This window comes from Schistocerca americana, chromosome 10 (assembly GCF_021461395.2).
Source record: "Schistocerca americana isolate TAMUIC-IGC-003095 chromosome 10, iqSchAmer2.1, whole genome shotgun sequence".
In the NCBI taxonomy this organism is placed as follows: Eukaryota; Metazoa; Arthropoda; class Insecta; order Orthoptera; family Acrididae; genus Schistocerca; species Schistocerca americana.
This window is the reverse complement of record NC_060128.1, coordinates 202,437,363-202,450,868: the sequence shown is the minus strand read 5'-3', so window position 1 is coordinate 202,450,868 and position 13,506 is coordinate 202,437,363. Positions and strand designations below refer to the sequence as shown.

At 45.3% G+C, this 13,506-nt stretch overlaps 1 protein-coding gene across 2 annotated transcripts in view; it reads right to left on the bottom strand.

Annotated features, from left to right (window-relative positions):
• Window positions 1–8,812, bottom strand: part of LOC124552581 (myosin light chain 1) — a 68,168-nt gene extending 59,356 nt beyond the window's left edge. For both annotated transcript variants that reach the window (XR_006967935.1, XM_047126902.1), the window contains exon 1: window positions 8,680–8,812. Coding sequence is in view for 1 of the 2 variants with exons in the window: in XM_047126902.1 (XP_046982858.1) it covers window positions 8,680–8,682 (3 nt within the window). In the remaining variant the exon portion in view is untranslated. The remainder of the gene's footprint in view (window positions 1–8,679) is intronic.
• Between the last annotated feature and the right edge of the window lie 4,694 nt (window positions 8,813–13,506).

Here is a 13,506-nt window from a genome sequence, read left to right as displayed (position 1 = left end):
TTCTGACAGCCAGTCCAAAGGTGCTTTGTGCTTTCGATAGATTTCCCACGCTCGTCTTGCCCTGGCCTACACTTGACTTAACCAGCCCCAAAAAAGTAGATCTCGAAACACATTTTTTACAACTTTAGATTTCGCAGTCAATATTAAAAAATAGAAAGTACTAAAGAAATCAAACAAATCTGTTAAAAGTTTAAGCAAACAAAGTGTTGTCGATTTATCCTCGTTCCTCCACGTCGAGGGGTATTAAAGTGGCGGCGATATTCCTTCATCATTTTTCTTAATATACAACAGGATTTTCTCAATAGTTCTGATTTTTCTTTTCCTTTCTAGATACGCAGTTTTCAGTTTCAACCTAACATTATCGGAATATTAATTATTTTTTTCAAGATTTTCGAACGTCGTTTCCGTAATTTGTTAGACACCATGGATTTAATCATGCGAGGAAGTAATTTCAGACTGTCGAATAAAAAATGGTTCAAATGGCTCTGAGCACTATGGGACTTAACTTCTGAAGTCACCAGTCCCCTAGAACTTAGAACTACTTAAACCTAACCAACCTAAGGACATCACACACATCCATGCCCGAGGCAGGATTCGAACCTGCGACCGTAGTGGTCGCGCGGTTCCAGACTGTAGCGCCTACAACCGCTCGGCCATCCCGACCGGCAATGCGGCATCGAACTTCGTATTAATATCATGAGCTGTACTTTGCTTATATCAACGAAATTCGCCTACTGTCTAGGTATCAGTCTACCATAAAAACCCTAAGCGGAAAAGTGTAAATAATCTCACATAAAGTAAGTTTTGTGTACTTGTTATTAAATTTAGTTAATTTCTCAAACTCACCGAATCAATTACACAAAAACTCGCAATTTTAGAACCTTGCCCCCTCTTGCAAAAAGTTCTGCAGCCGCCAACGATCTTGGATAGAATAACGGAATAAACACAGCTGTCATGCGTCAGATTGGCATTCGTTGCAAAGATCGTTGTTGTTGTTGTGGTCTTCAGTCCTGAGACTGGTTTGATGCAGCTCTCCATGCTACTCTATCCTGTGCAAGCTTTTTCATCTCCCAGTACCTACTGCAACCTACATCCTTCTGAATCTGCTTAGTGTATTCATCTCTTGGTCTCCCTCTACGATTTTTACCCTCCATGCTGCCCTCCAATACTAAATTGGTGATCCCTTGATGCCTCAGAACATGTCCTACCAACCGATCCCTTCTTCTGGTCAAGTTGTGCCACAAACTTCTCTTCTCCCCAATCCTATTCAATACTTCCTCATTAGTTATGTGATCTACCCAATTAATCTTCAGCATTCTTCTGTAGCACCACATTTCGAAAGCTTCTATTCTCTTCTTGTCCAAACTATTTATCGTCCATGTTTCACTTCCATACATGGCTACACTCCATACGAATACTTTCAGAAATGACTTCCTGACACTTAAATCAATATTGGATGTTAACAAATTTCTCTTTTTCAGAAACGCTTTCCTTGCCATTGCCAGCCTACATTTTATATCCTCTCTACTTCGACCATCATCAGTTATTTTGCTCCCCAAATAGCAAAACTCCTTTACTACTTTAAGTGCCTCATTTCCTAATCTAATTCCCTCAGCATCACCCGACTTAATTAGACTACATTCCATTATCCTTTTTTTGCTTTTGTTGATGTTCATCTTATATCCTCCTTTCAAGACACTGTCCATTCCATTCAACTGCTCTTCCAAGTCCTTTGCTGTCTCTGACAGAATTACACTGTCATCGGCGAACCTCAAAGTTTTTATTTCTTCTCCATGAATTTTAATACCTACTCCGAATTTTTCTTTTGTTTCCTTTACTGCTTGCTCAATATACAGATTGAACAACATCGGGGAGAGGCTACAACCCTGTCTTACTCCCTTCCCAACCACTGCTTTCCTTTCATGTCCCTCGACTCTTATAACTGCCATCTGGTTTCTGTACAAATTGTAAATAGCCTTTCGCTCCCTGTATTTTACCCCTGCCACCTTTAGAATTTTAAAGAGAGTATTCCAGTCAACATTGTCAAAAGCTTTCTCTAAGTCTACAAATGCTAGAAACGTAGGTTTGCCTTTCCTTAATCTTTCTTCTAAGATAAGTCGTAAGGTCAGTATTGCCTCACGTGTTCCAGTGTTTCTACGGAATCCAAACTGATCTTCCCCGAGGTTGGCTTCTACTAGTTTTTCCATTCGTCTGTAAAGAATTCGTGTTAGTATTTTGCAGCTGTGACTTATTAAGCTGATAGTTCGGTAATTTTCACATCTGTCAACACCTGCTTTCTTTGGGATTGGAATTATTATATTCTTCTTGAAGTCTGAGGGTATTTCGCCTGTTTCATACATCTTGCTCGCCAGATGGTAGAGTTTTGTCAGGACTGGCTCTCCCACGGCCGTCAGTAGTTCCAATGGAATATTGTCTACTCCGGGGGCCTTGTTTCGACTCAGGTCTTTCAGTGCTCTGTCAAACTCTTCACGCAGTATCATATCTCCCATTTCATCTTCATCTACATCCTCTTCCATTTCCATAATATTGTCCTCAAGTACATCGCCCTTGTATAGACCCTCTATATACTCCTTCCACCTTTCTGCTTTCCCTTCTTTGCTTAGAACTGGGTTTCCATCTGAGCTCTTGATATTCATACAAGTCGTTCTCTTATCTCCAAAGGTCTCTTTAATTTTCCTATAGGCGGTATCTATCTTACCCCTAGTGAGATAGGCCTCTACATCCTTACATTTGTCCTCTAGCCATCCCTGCTTAGCCATTTTGCACTTCCTGTCGATCTCATTTTTGAGACGTTTGTATTCCTTTTTGCCTGTTTCACTTACTGCATTTTTATATTTTCTCCTTTCATCAATTAAATTCAATATTTCTTCTGTTACCCAAGGATTTCTACTAGCCCTCGTCTTTTTACCTACTTGATCCTCTGCTGCCTTCACTACTTCATCCCTCAAAGCTACCCATTCTTCTTCTACTGTATTTATTTCCCCCATCCCTGTCAATTGCTCCCTTATGCTCTCCCTGAATCTCTGTACAACCTCTGGTTCTTTTAGTTTATCCAGGTCCCATCTCCTTAAATTCCCACCTTTTTGCAGTTTCTTCAGTTTTAATCTACAGGTCATAACCAATAGATTGTGGTCAGAGTCCACATCTGCCCCTGGAAATGTCTTACAATTTAAAACCTGGTTCCTAAATCTCTGTCTTACCATTATATAATCTATCTGATACCTTTTAGTATCTCCAGGGTTCTTCCATGTATACAACCTTCTTTCATGATTCTTATACCAAGTGTTAGTTATGATTATGTTGTGCTCTGTGCAAAATTCGACCAGGCGGCTTCCTCTTTCATTTCTGTCCCCCAATCCATATTCACCTACTATGTTTCCTTCTCTCCCATTTCCTACACTCGAATTCCAGTCACCCATGACTATTAAATTTTCGTCTCCCTTCACAATCTGAATAATTTCTTTTATTTCATCATACATTTCTTCAATTTCTTCGTCATCTGCAGAGCTAGTTGGCATATAAACTTGTACTACTGTAGTAGGCGTGGGCTTCGTATCTATCTTGGCCACAATAATGCGTTCACTATGCTGTTTGTAGTAGCTTACCCGCATTCCTATTTTCCTATTCATTATTAAACCTACTCCTGCATTACCCCTATTTGATTTTGTGTTTATAACCCTGTAGTCACCTGACCAGAAGTCTTGTTCCTCCTGCCACCGAACTTCACTAATTCCCACTATATCTAACTTCAACCTATCCATTTCCCTTTTTAAATTTTCTAACCTACCTGCCCGATTAAGGGATCTGACATTCCACGCTCCGATCCGTAGAACGCCAGTTTTCTTTCTCCTGATAACGACATCCTCTTGAGTAGTCCCCGCCCGGAGATCCGAATGGGGGACTATTTTACCTCCGGAATATTTTACCCAAGAGGACGCCATCATCATGTAATCATACAGTAAAGCTGCATGCCCTCGGGAAAAATTACGGCTGTAGTTTCCCCTTGCTTTCAGCCGTTCGCAGTACCAGCACAGCAAGGCCGTTTTGGTTATTGTTACAAGGCCAGATCAGTCAATCATCCAGACTGTTGCCCTTGCAACTACTGAAAAGGCTGCTGCCCCTCTTCAGGAACCACACGTTTGTCTGGCCTCTCAACAGATACCCCTCCGTTGTGGTGGCACCTACGGTACGGCTATCTGTATCGCTGAGGCACGCAAGCCTCCCCACCAACGGCAAGGTCCATGGTTCATCGTAAGAAAGCGTGATCTATCGCCTACAGAAGTACCGTCCGGCAAGTTGGTGAATTACTTATTTTCTAAGTTTGACTAACCAAATCTATAGAGCTTACTGAAGAGAGATCTGTGCGATTTTGTCGCGCGTTTAGTGAATCGAAGTGAGCCACAGAAACGCTCGATAGAGAAGTCGCTGTGCTGCTTGTAGATTGTTGTCAAAGTTTAGCGACAGCTCAGCAAATACACCACCTCTGACATGCGTATCGTGAATGCGGAAGCACCCTATAAGTTTTAGTGAGTGACTCTGTGACTATGAAACTATGTGAAACAAATGACCGTATCTTTTGAATGCATAAACTTAGAAGCTTGTATTTACTGCACCACTAAGGGACAATGAATTTAAGTACGTGACATAAATTTCAATTTGGCCATTCCTGAGAAAAAGGGTTCTTAAGAGTGAACAGACAGACATACGGACAACAAAGGATGTCATAAGGGTTCCATTTTTACCGACTGAGGCACGGAATTAACATACGGAACTTTAAAAAGCAGGCTGCAACAATGGGCGATTAAGACTGGAGTGTTGCAGAGTGTGCACAGTTCACTCTCATAAAGGAAGAAACCATAGACACAGGCTAAATTTGTGTTATACTTCTGAGTATTACTTTTTGTCGCAATTCACTATGCAATGTAAGTCGTAAAGTTATTATTAACAAATTGCGTTGAAGAAAAACGCTAACCAGTCTACGGCACATCGACTGGCCCGCCACATTAGTCGATCCTAACCCCTTAACAAATGTGTGGAACTATTTCGGACAACGGAAGGAAGGTAGAAATTAAGGTCCCCGCAGTTCGCCGGCTGTGTGGGATCTAATCGCGAGCGAGTGGCTCGATCTCTTCCGTACAGGATAAGAGAAGAAACTCGCGGCCACCACCGAGGCGAGAGGCGGTCTTAACCGGTGACTGCTAAGGCCGACTTGACGTTCACCGCTGCACGACTCGGCTCAGTAGGGCAGAGACTTGCGCGGAGCAGCCTCCGCCACGCGCGGCGCTAGCTGGCGCCTGTGGTCCACACTCCAGCCAGCAGGGACTGCCTTTGAGAGTGCCAGTGTGCAGCACGCGCTGCGTCGTCCCCGCAGTTACGACACTTCGCACAATTAAGTGGTAGACTGTTACTCGCCGCCACCTACTGTGGAACAGTTGAACGCGCATTGCGACGAGCATCTGCATCTATATCTACATGGATAGTCTGCAAATCACATTTCAGTGCCTGGCAGAGGGTTCATCGAACCACCTTCACAATTCTCTATTATTCCAAGCTCGTATAGCGCGCGGAAATAATGAACACCTGTATCTTTCCGTACGAGCTCTGATTTCCCTTATTTTATCGTGGTGATCGTTCCTCTCTTGTAAGTCGGTGTCAACAAAATATTTTCGCATTCGGAGGAGAAAGTTGGTGATTGGAATTTCGTGAGAAGATTCCGTCGCAACGAAAAACGCCTTCCTTTTAATGATGTCCAGCCCAAATCCTGCATCATTTCTGTGACACTGCCGGCCGCGGTGGCCGTGTGGTTCTAGGCACTTCAGTCCGGAACCGCGTGACTGCTACGGTCGCAGGTTCGAACCCTGCCTTGGGCATGGATGTGTGTGATGTCCTTAGGTTAGTTAGGTTTAAATAGTTCTAAGTTCTAGGGGACTGATGACCTAAGATGTTGAGTCCCGTAGTGCTCAGAGCCGTTTTTTTTCTGTGACACTCTCTCCCATCTTTCGCGATAATACAAAACGTGCTGCCTTTCTTTGAACTTTTTCGATGTACTCCGTCAGTCCTACCTGGTAAGGATCCCACACCGGCAGCAGTATTCTAAAAGAGGACGGACAAACGTAGTGTAGGCAGTCTCCCTAGTAGGACTGTTACATTTTCTAAGTGTCCTGCCAATAAAACGCAGCCTTCGGTTAGCCTTCCCCACAACATTTTCTATGTGTTCTTTCCAATATCCGGGCTGTGGACAGCGAAAATCTCCTGCGACCGGGCGCTCGCTTCCTCCGACGACTGCCGCCAAACGTACGCTGCTTCTCTACGCTTGACGGCGGTCACGATTTCGAGATAGTTAGTGAAGTAGCTCACCACTGGTCGCGTAATCGACCCCGGGGTGTTCAGCTCGCGGCGCATACACCCACGAGCGCACGGAAGCTGTTTCAGGTTGTCTGTTCATAAAACTAGGCCCGTTTCCGCTTCGCTGACATCAGACAAACACTCCATAAATAGTAAAAAGGTACGACCTGGCTGACTTTGTTCCCACGTCCCTAGTAGAGCCGCAGAGTACTGCGTGCTACACGCAGTATCCGGACACGGGGGATGCCGCCGGCAGCCCAGCAACAGCGCAGCGGGCTGCTCTCCTGGAGCTGGATGCGGGACCGACGGCACCCCCTCGCTTTCCAGCCTTATCCAGTCAGTTAAAGAGAGACGTACGTACAGTTTTTTTAATTATTTTATTGGGTTTCAGGAGACATCATTTCACTAGATGCAATTATTGCACAGAATGATACAAACTGGAGATTGGTCTGATTTCATTACAAAATATAAACAATGGTTCAAATGGCTTTGAGCACTATGGGACTTAACTGCTGAGGTCATCAGTCCCCTAGAACTTAGAACTACTCAAACCTAACTAACCCGTTCTCGCTTCTCGCGCCCGGGTTCCCGGGTTCGATTCCCGGCGGGGTCAGGGATTTTCTCTGTCTCGTGATGGCTGGGTGTTGTGTGATGTCCTTAGGTTAGGTTTAAGTAGTTCTAAGTTCTAGGGGACTGATGACCATAGATGTTAAGTCCCATAGTGCTGAGAGCCAGTCCCCATTAAAATAGACGGTAAGGTATTTTTTTTTTAATTTGCTCCGTACTGTACATAGTGGACATCCGTTACACGTGCTGCACGACAGCTCCTGACTGTGATTGTAATTTTCCCAAATATGCTAATTAACTCAAACATAGTGAAGTGAGAAAGAGAGAAAGAAAGAAATATTTCAATCGTGGATACCGAGGAATAAAAAAAAAAAAGAACAGTTTATCAAGTCGAGTAATACTGTATGTTGAACGTTCCGAGAAGACTGCAGACAAAATAAAGACAATGCAGACTAATATACAACACCTGTAAAGAAAAAACAGGATGAGTGCAATGAGTGGAATATAAAATCAAATACTAAGGGGTATCTAAGGCAACATGTCGCTTAGCGGCAACACTATTTAACTTGCGCATTCAAAAATTAAGGAGGAAAGGGGGAAAACGTTTCACAACGGGACTGAAAGCGAAAAAGAAACACAGCAATATATCTACATCTACATCCATACTCCGCAAGCCACCTGACGGTGTGTGGCGGAGGGGGAGAATATCGATTAGTGATGAATAACATAAAGATGAAAGTGAGTATGAACAATTTAAAGGAGTACAATGACTTGCAATAAATGAATTGAGGCTGGAACAGCTGAAGAAGTGGGCGTTTTCTCCCACCTACAGAGCAAGATAAATCAAGGTGGGGAAGCAAGGGAAGCGTTTAGAATCAGATTAGTGCAGGCGAGGTAAGCTGTCGGGGATTAAAAAAAAGTGTGCTGGAACTCTGCCACGAGCTGTACGAAGCGTGTGCCTGCGCAGCAGGGCACTGAAGGAAAATCTCAGAAGAAACTGGCATTTTAAAAGTCGCGCAATAGACAGCTTTTAGAAGAGTGTAGGCTACAGAGATGAATCGTGAAACCACCTACTGTGGGTGTCCAACGAAAGAATACCAAAATGAATAGTCCAGTACTACCTAGGACGAGCAGAAATGTTGGCAAACCGAATTGATGAATCCAATAAATCCTGACTTCAAGCAGCAAACGAACCTAAACTCCGGTGTCTGGTGGAAGAACAAGAACACAGGTCTGGGACTGAACTGCCAACCTTCCAGTTTATAGTCAGCCAGTCACCCCCTGAGCCAGAGAGCAAATGTCGCAAACTGAATTGTGCACCTCTTCCCAGGACTGTACCTAGTTAAAACAACTGCATTTATTTCATTATATTTAAAAGAAACTAAACAATCTATTGCCGGCACTGGGACCTTGCGAGTAAGTAACTCTTTCCATTCACTGCTCAATTACACGGCAGCACACGCGTCCAGCAAATTCCTATCCCCACCGTTAATGCCTTACGAAAGCGGAGCCGCAAAATTCTCTTCCAAGTAATTCCTCTGTTGACCTGCTACCCCCCTCCCCCCCCCCCCCAAAAAAAAAAAAAATAAAATAAACTTAGCCGCGTCGGGTTCGAACCTAGACCCTCCGTCACACACGGTAGCAACCCCGTTTGAGAAAGACTCGTAGAAAACAGTCTCGGCGGTGGTAGTGGCAGCAGTGCGCAATTAGCCGATTGTCGACGCAGATGTACTGTACTGTACTCACCATGTCGTCAGCGAGAAGAGAAGTTTGGATCGGGCTGCACTGCGGGAAGCCTCAGGTCCGGACTAGAAGTGCGGTGGCGCGCCGGCCCGCCGGCAGTTTTTATCGGCGCGCTCGCAGATGGCGCGCGAGTCGCGGCCGGGTTTCAGGTGTCCGAGTTATAACGAGCGCGCCTCTGGCAGCCCTGGCGACGGAAGGCGGCCGCAGCCCCGTATTCCAGGCCGAGTGGCGAACGTATCGGCGTGGCGGCGATAAGCCGCCACTGGTTTTGCAACCGAATTAGACGTCCCCCTGAACTAATCACCGCAACTTGCGCGCTTGTGGACGCGCGTGGCGACAGTAATTCTTCCCGTTCACACCACTTACCTCTCCAGAAAAATTCCGCAGCGTGTAATTTGCTCTGTTTCACCTTCGTGACTCAGGTGGCAGCGATTTGAATGTACGTAAAAATTTCAGCACGTAAGAGCAATCTTCTCAAGTGTCTGGCAACTCCCCACGTATGGGCATCTCTGATGACGGCATGCCGACGGCTTCCCGCTCCCTAGGAAGAAATGCTTTCTTTTCTTAATTTATTGGCTTTCGGTACTTACCCATATAGCGATCTCAATAGCGCAGTGTCAGTTATGACGATGACAACGTAAAGACAACACGACAACCAACCCCCGAGAGTAGAAAATCTCCGAAGCGGTCGGGTATCTAATCCGGACCCCTTCGGTTAGTCATCCGCCGCGCTGACCTCACAGCTGTCGAGGCGGACGAAGACATTCTTTGCGAAGGGATCTCGCGTCCCGCTCCGCAGGACAATCACGGTTGTCACTCAGAAAAACGCCAGACCGTGTGGTGGACATTGACTACACGTAAGTGTGCCCAGATCCACTTGTAGTGAAACGTCAAACTGTTCTGTCATTCATCACCAAACCACCATAGGATCTTTGCCGGTCTACTGCTATCTGGCGAATCAAACAAACGTATTCACACGAGTGCCGCAACACATCTACTGTGTGATTTGGCGACGATGCTACAAACTTATATCGACGACGGAAAAGCCTAATGTATCAGTTTGAAGTGAGGGAGGCTTGTCCGGAATCGCCTTAGTCGAAAGTTATAAGCGAAAATTCCTTCTATACCTCTGAATATATGTAGCGTTACTGTTGATGCTAAATTGTAGAGTAGGCAACATTCAGAGGTGGTAGTGCGGACCAAAACAAGGAAGAAAAGTCAAGTGAACATGACCTCCGAATTGGTACTTGTTCAGAGGAAGTGACGTGTTTCACAGCATCGAAGATGAACAGGTGCTCACAGCTCTTCGTGCATGCGGTTTAGAGCCCGTGTTTACTAAAACTCTTTTTTTCTCGTTGAGATCCATACTACCACCTCTGACAGTTGTCTGCCCTACAATGCCCTGGCAACAGCAGTGCCGGTACCACTGTCGGAGCTGTCAGAACGATTTTCGCCCATAACTTTCGACTCGGTCGTCTCCGGACCAGCGGCCCTTTACCCTTCTGCATCGTCACTGAGAGCCTGTAACATCACTACGGAATCATGCTGTACGTCAGCACTGTAAATGTTAACAAATATTTCTCACCAGATGCGCACTGACGGGCGCAGTTTACAGCCCTAAAACCACATCACCGCCGCCATTATCAGCCGCCCAATGGTGCGGTTGTTTGGAAACTGGGCACGTTTTGGGAGGGGGGGGGGGGGGGGGACTTCACTTCCCAGCCAGGTCTCCCAATTTAAGTTTTCCGAAGGACATGAAACGGAAACCGTAGATGAGAAGGGAGTGAGACAGGTTTGTTGCCAATTTCCAGTATCATTCGACCTGAACGTTGTCAAGGACGAATTTCGAAAGGAAATAGTTCGAGGGGAGGAAATAACAACTGTAAGGTTTGCGGTGACATTGTAATTTTGTGAGAGATGTCGCGGCAAAAAGACTCGGGAGAGCGGTCCGAGCAGAGTGGATAGGGTCTCGAACACAAGCTGTGATGTGAGCATCAAGAAAACTAATCTGAGGGTAATGGAATGCAGTTGAATTAAAGAAATCGACGGCGAGGGAATTAGATTAGGAAGTGAGTCATTGAAAGAGTAGATGAGTTTTACTATTTGAGTGTAAAAGAACTGATGATGGTCAAAATAGAGAACATATAAAATGCAGATTGGCAATAGGAAGAATATCGTTTGTGAAAAAGAGGAATTTATTAACATCTGACATCAGTTTAATTGCCAAAAAGTCTTTTCTGAAGATAATTTGTCTGTGCTATTGATTTGTATGGAGTGAAAAGTGTCCTGTAAGCACTAAGGAACAACAAAAGTGCATACACTAGTTACGTGTATTCTGATCAGTAACAACAGACACCGGTCATCACAGCTTGTGTTCAAAATGATCACCGGCAGTGGCAACACACGCTTCCAGTTTAGTACGGAACGACGGCTGCACACGTACTGGTATTCCAGCGAAGGTGTCCGAGTAGGCATATCATCGGGTGTAGTTGGTATCTCCTTAGAGATAGCGTTTTTCAGCTCTCCCCACAGAAAAAAGTCTACAGGCGTCAAATCAGGGGAACGGGTCCTCTGCGTCCAATCCAACAATTTGGAGACAATCCGAGAAGGCGTGCACTATTCGCTGGACAGCCATCATGTTAATACCACAGGCTCCTCTTAGTGTGCAGAGGAACGTCTTCTACCATCCGTGGAAGATGGTCTGTTATGGGGCTGTGATACTTGTGCGCGTTCAGTGTTTCCTCTATGAAAAGAGGGCCTGTGAACTGATGGTTCACTATCCCACACCACACCACACGTTTCTATACTCTGTGGACGCTGACGTTCCACGTGGTGAAGCCGACGGGGATTGTCAACAGACCTGTAGTGCGTGTTTCGTCGGTTTACCTCAAGTGACTGGTAAAACTGGCGTCATCACTAAACAAAATAGATACCTAAGGAGTACCCTGTCTTAGTGCACATGTACAGAAATTAAGACGATCCTAATAATCGCTTCTATGCAGCTGTTGATGGAGAGAGATGCGACAGGGATGGAACGTATATCGAGGAGAATGCGTAGGATACTTGCCACTTCCTCATGTGACTACGCAGGAGCTAACGTGCGAATCAACTGCAGTAGCACTAAGAACATTAATTTCTCCCTCTTCTGTCGTCACTCGTTTCCTTCTGTTACGTTGTCTAGGTGTTACATTACCACTTTCACTTAACTGGTTGAAGAGGTTCATAAATAATTGCCGAAATGGTTGACGTGTATTGGTATATCTTGCCACGTACACAGTACAAGAACGAACTGCATTCTTCCTACACTCTCCATACACAATGAGCTTATCGGCTTTTCCCAAGGAGCACACAGGCACACTGTAAGGAAACATAACCACATCGTATGTAGCAGCTACGCAGGTTGAACGGCACAAACAAGTATCGGTGTGGAAACTTTTCGAAATACGATATCTCGTAAAGGATTCGTACTAGAATCCTGCAGTAAACACCAGTGACATTCTAATTTACCCTACTTTTAATTTGTTAATGTCAACAGGCATTGTTCCATTTAAAAAGTCTACATTTGTGCAAAAAACACACTTTCTAAGTATTATTACGATCTGTTTATTGGCTAACAATACGAGTCCCTGATTACCCATGCAATCTGTGAAAACCGAACATCAATAGTACTTTTCATTTCCGCAACATTTGCGGTGCAAGTTTTAGGTGACTCATCCTGTATGTGCGACGACCATAGGTCCACTCTTTCAGTGCCGTCGCACGCCGAGCCCGACCTGTTGCGGAAAAGGGTTCGTGGGTGACGGCACGCCGGCAGCGTGTGTGTGGAGGGTGCTCGCGCGGCCGCGGCGGTTAAGGCAGCCGCTCGCGTCAAGCGGGAGAGCCGGGTTCGAGTCCTGGCCCGGCACAATCTTTCCGTCGAATCATGTAGACGACCAAATGCCTTTTAATTGCACAGGACAGACTAGCATGGAGAGCTGCATCAGTCCAGTCTTAGCACCCCACAACAACAACAACGTTTCCTCAAACTACGGTAAGTATTTGGAAATTTGTGGTAAGGTCTTATGGGACCAAACTACTGAGGTCATCGGTCCCTAAGCTTACACACTACTTAAGCTAACTTAAACTAAGTTACGCTAAGGACAACACACACACACACACACATGCCCGGGGAAGGACTCGAACCTCGGACAGGGGGAGCCGCGCGGACCGTGCAAGGCGCCTCAGACGCCGCGGCACTACGGTGAGTAAATGGCAGCACGGTTTGAAGCGTGAAGACTGCCTGTTACCTCTTGGACAGCGTTTCCCCCTCTCTTGTTTCTGAGTCGAACAATAAGGAAACGAAATATGTACGTTTATTCATTTATCATAGCAAGGTTAGGGCCTCGTCATCAGGCCCTCTCTTACATCTGACAAGACGTCCTACATAGTTTACATTATGTTCGTAACGAGACACATTTTGCATGAGGTCTTACACTGCATTTGGAATGCAACACTTAGAGACAACGTTAACAGTGGAAAAGAGTAGTAGCTATAGTAGGAATTTCGTGAAGATCAACCACTACATTTTATTTTGCACGAACATTTATCTGTGACCAGGATATGTTCGTGCAAAATAAGAACATAACGTACAGCTGCACAATAATAATATGAAAATTTGGAGGAATCAGAAAATTATCTTTACAGTAGGAGAGTGACGTACTCTTTGGACCAAATCGACACGACTAGCGCCGCAGACGACAATACGCCTTTTCCTAAGAAAGTCGTGTGACTTGGGAAGAGGAGGGGAGGAGGAGAGGTTCAAAAATGGTTCAAATGGCTCTGAGCACTATT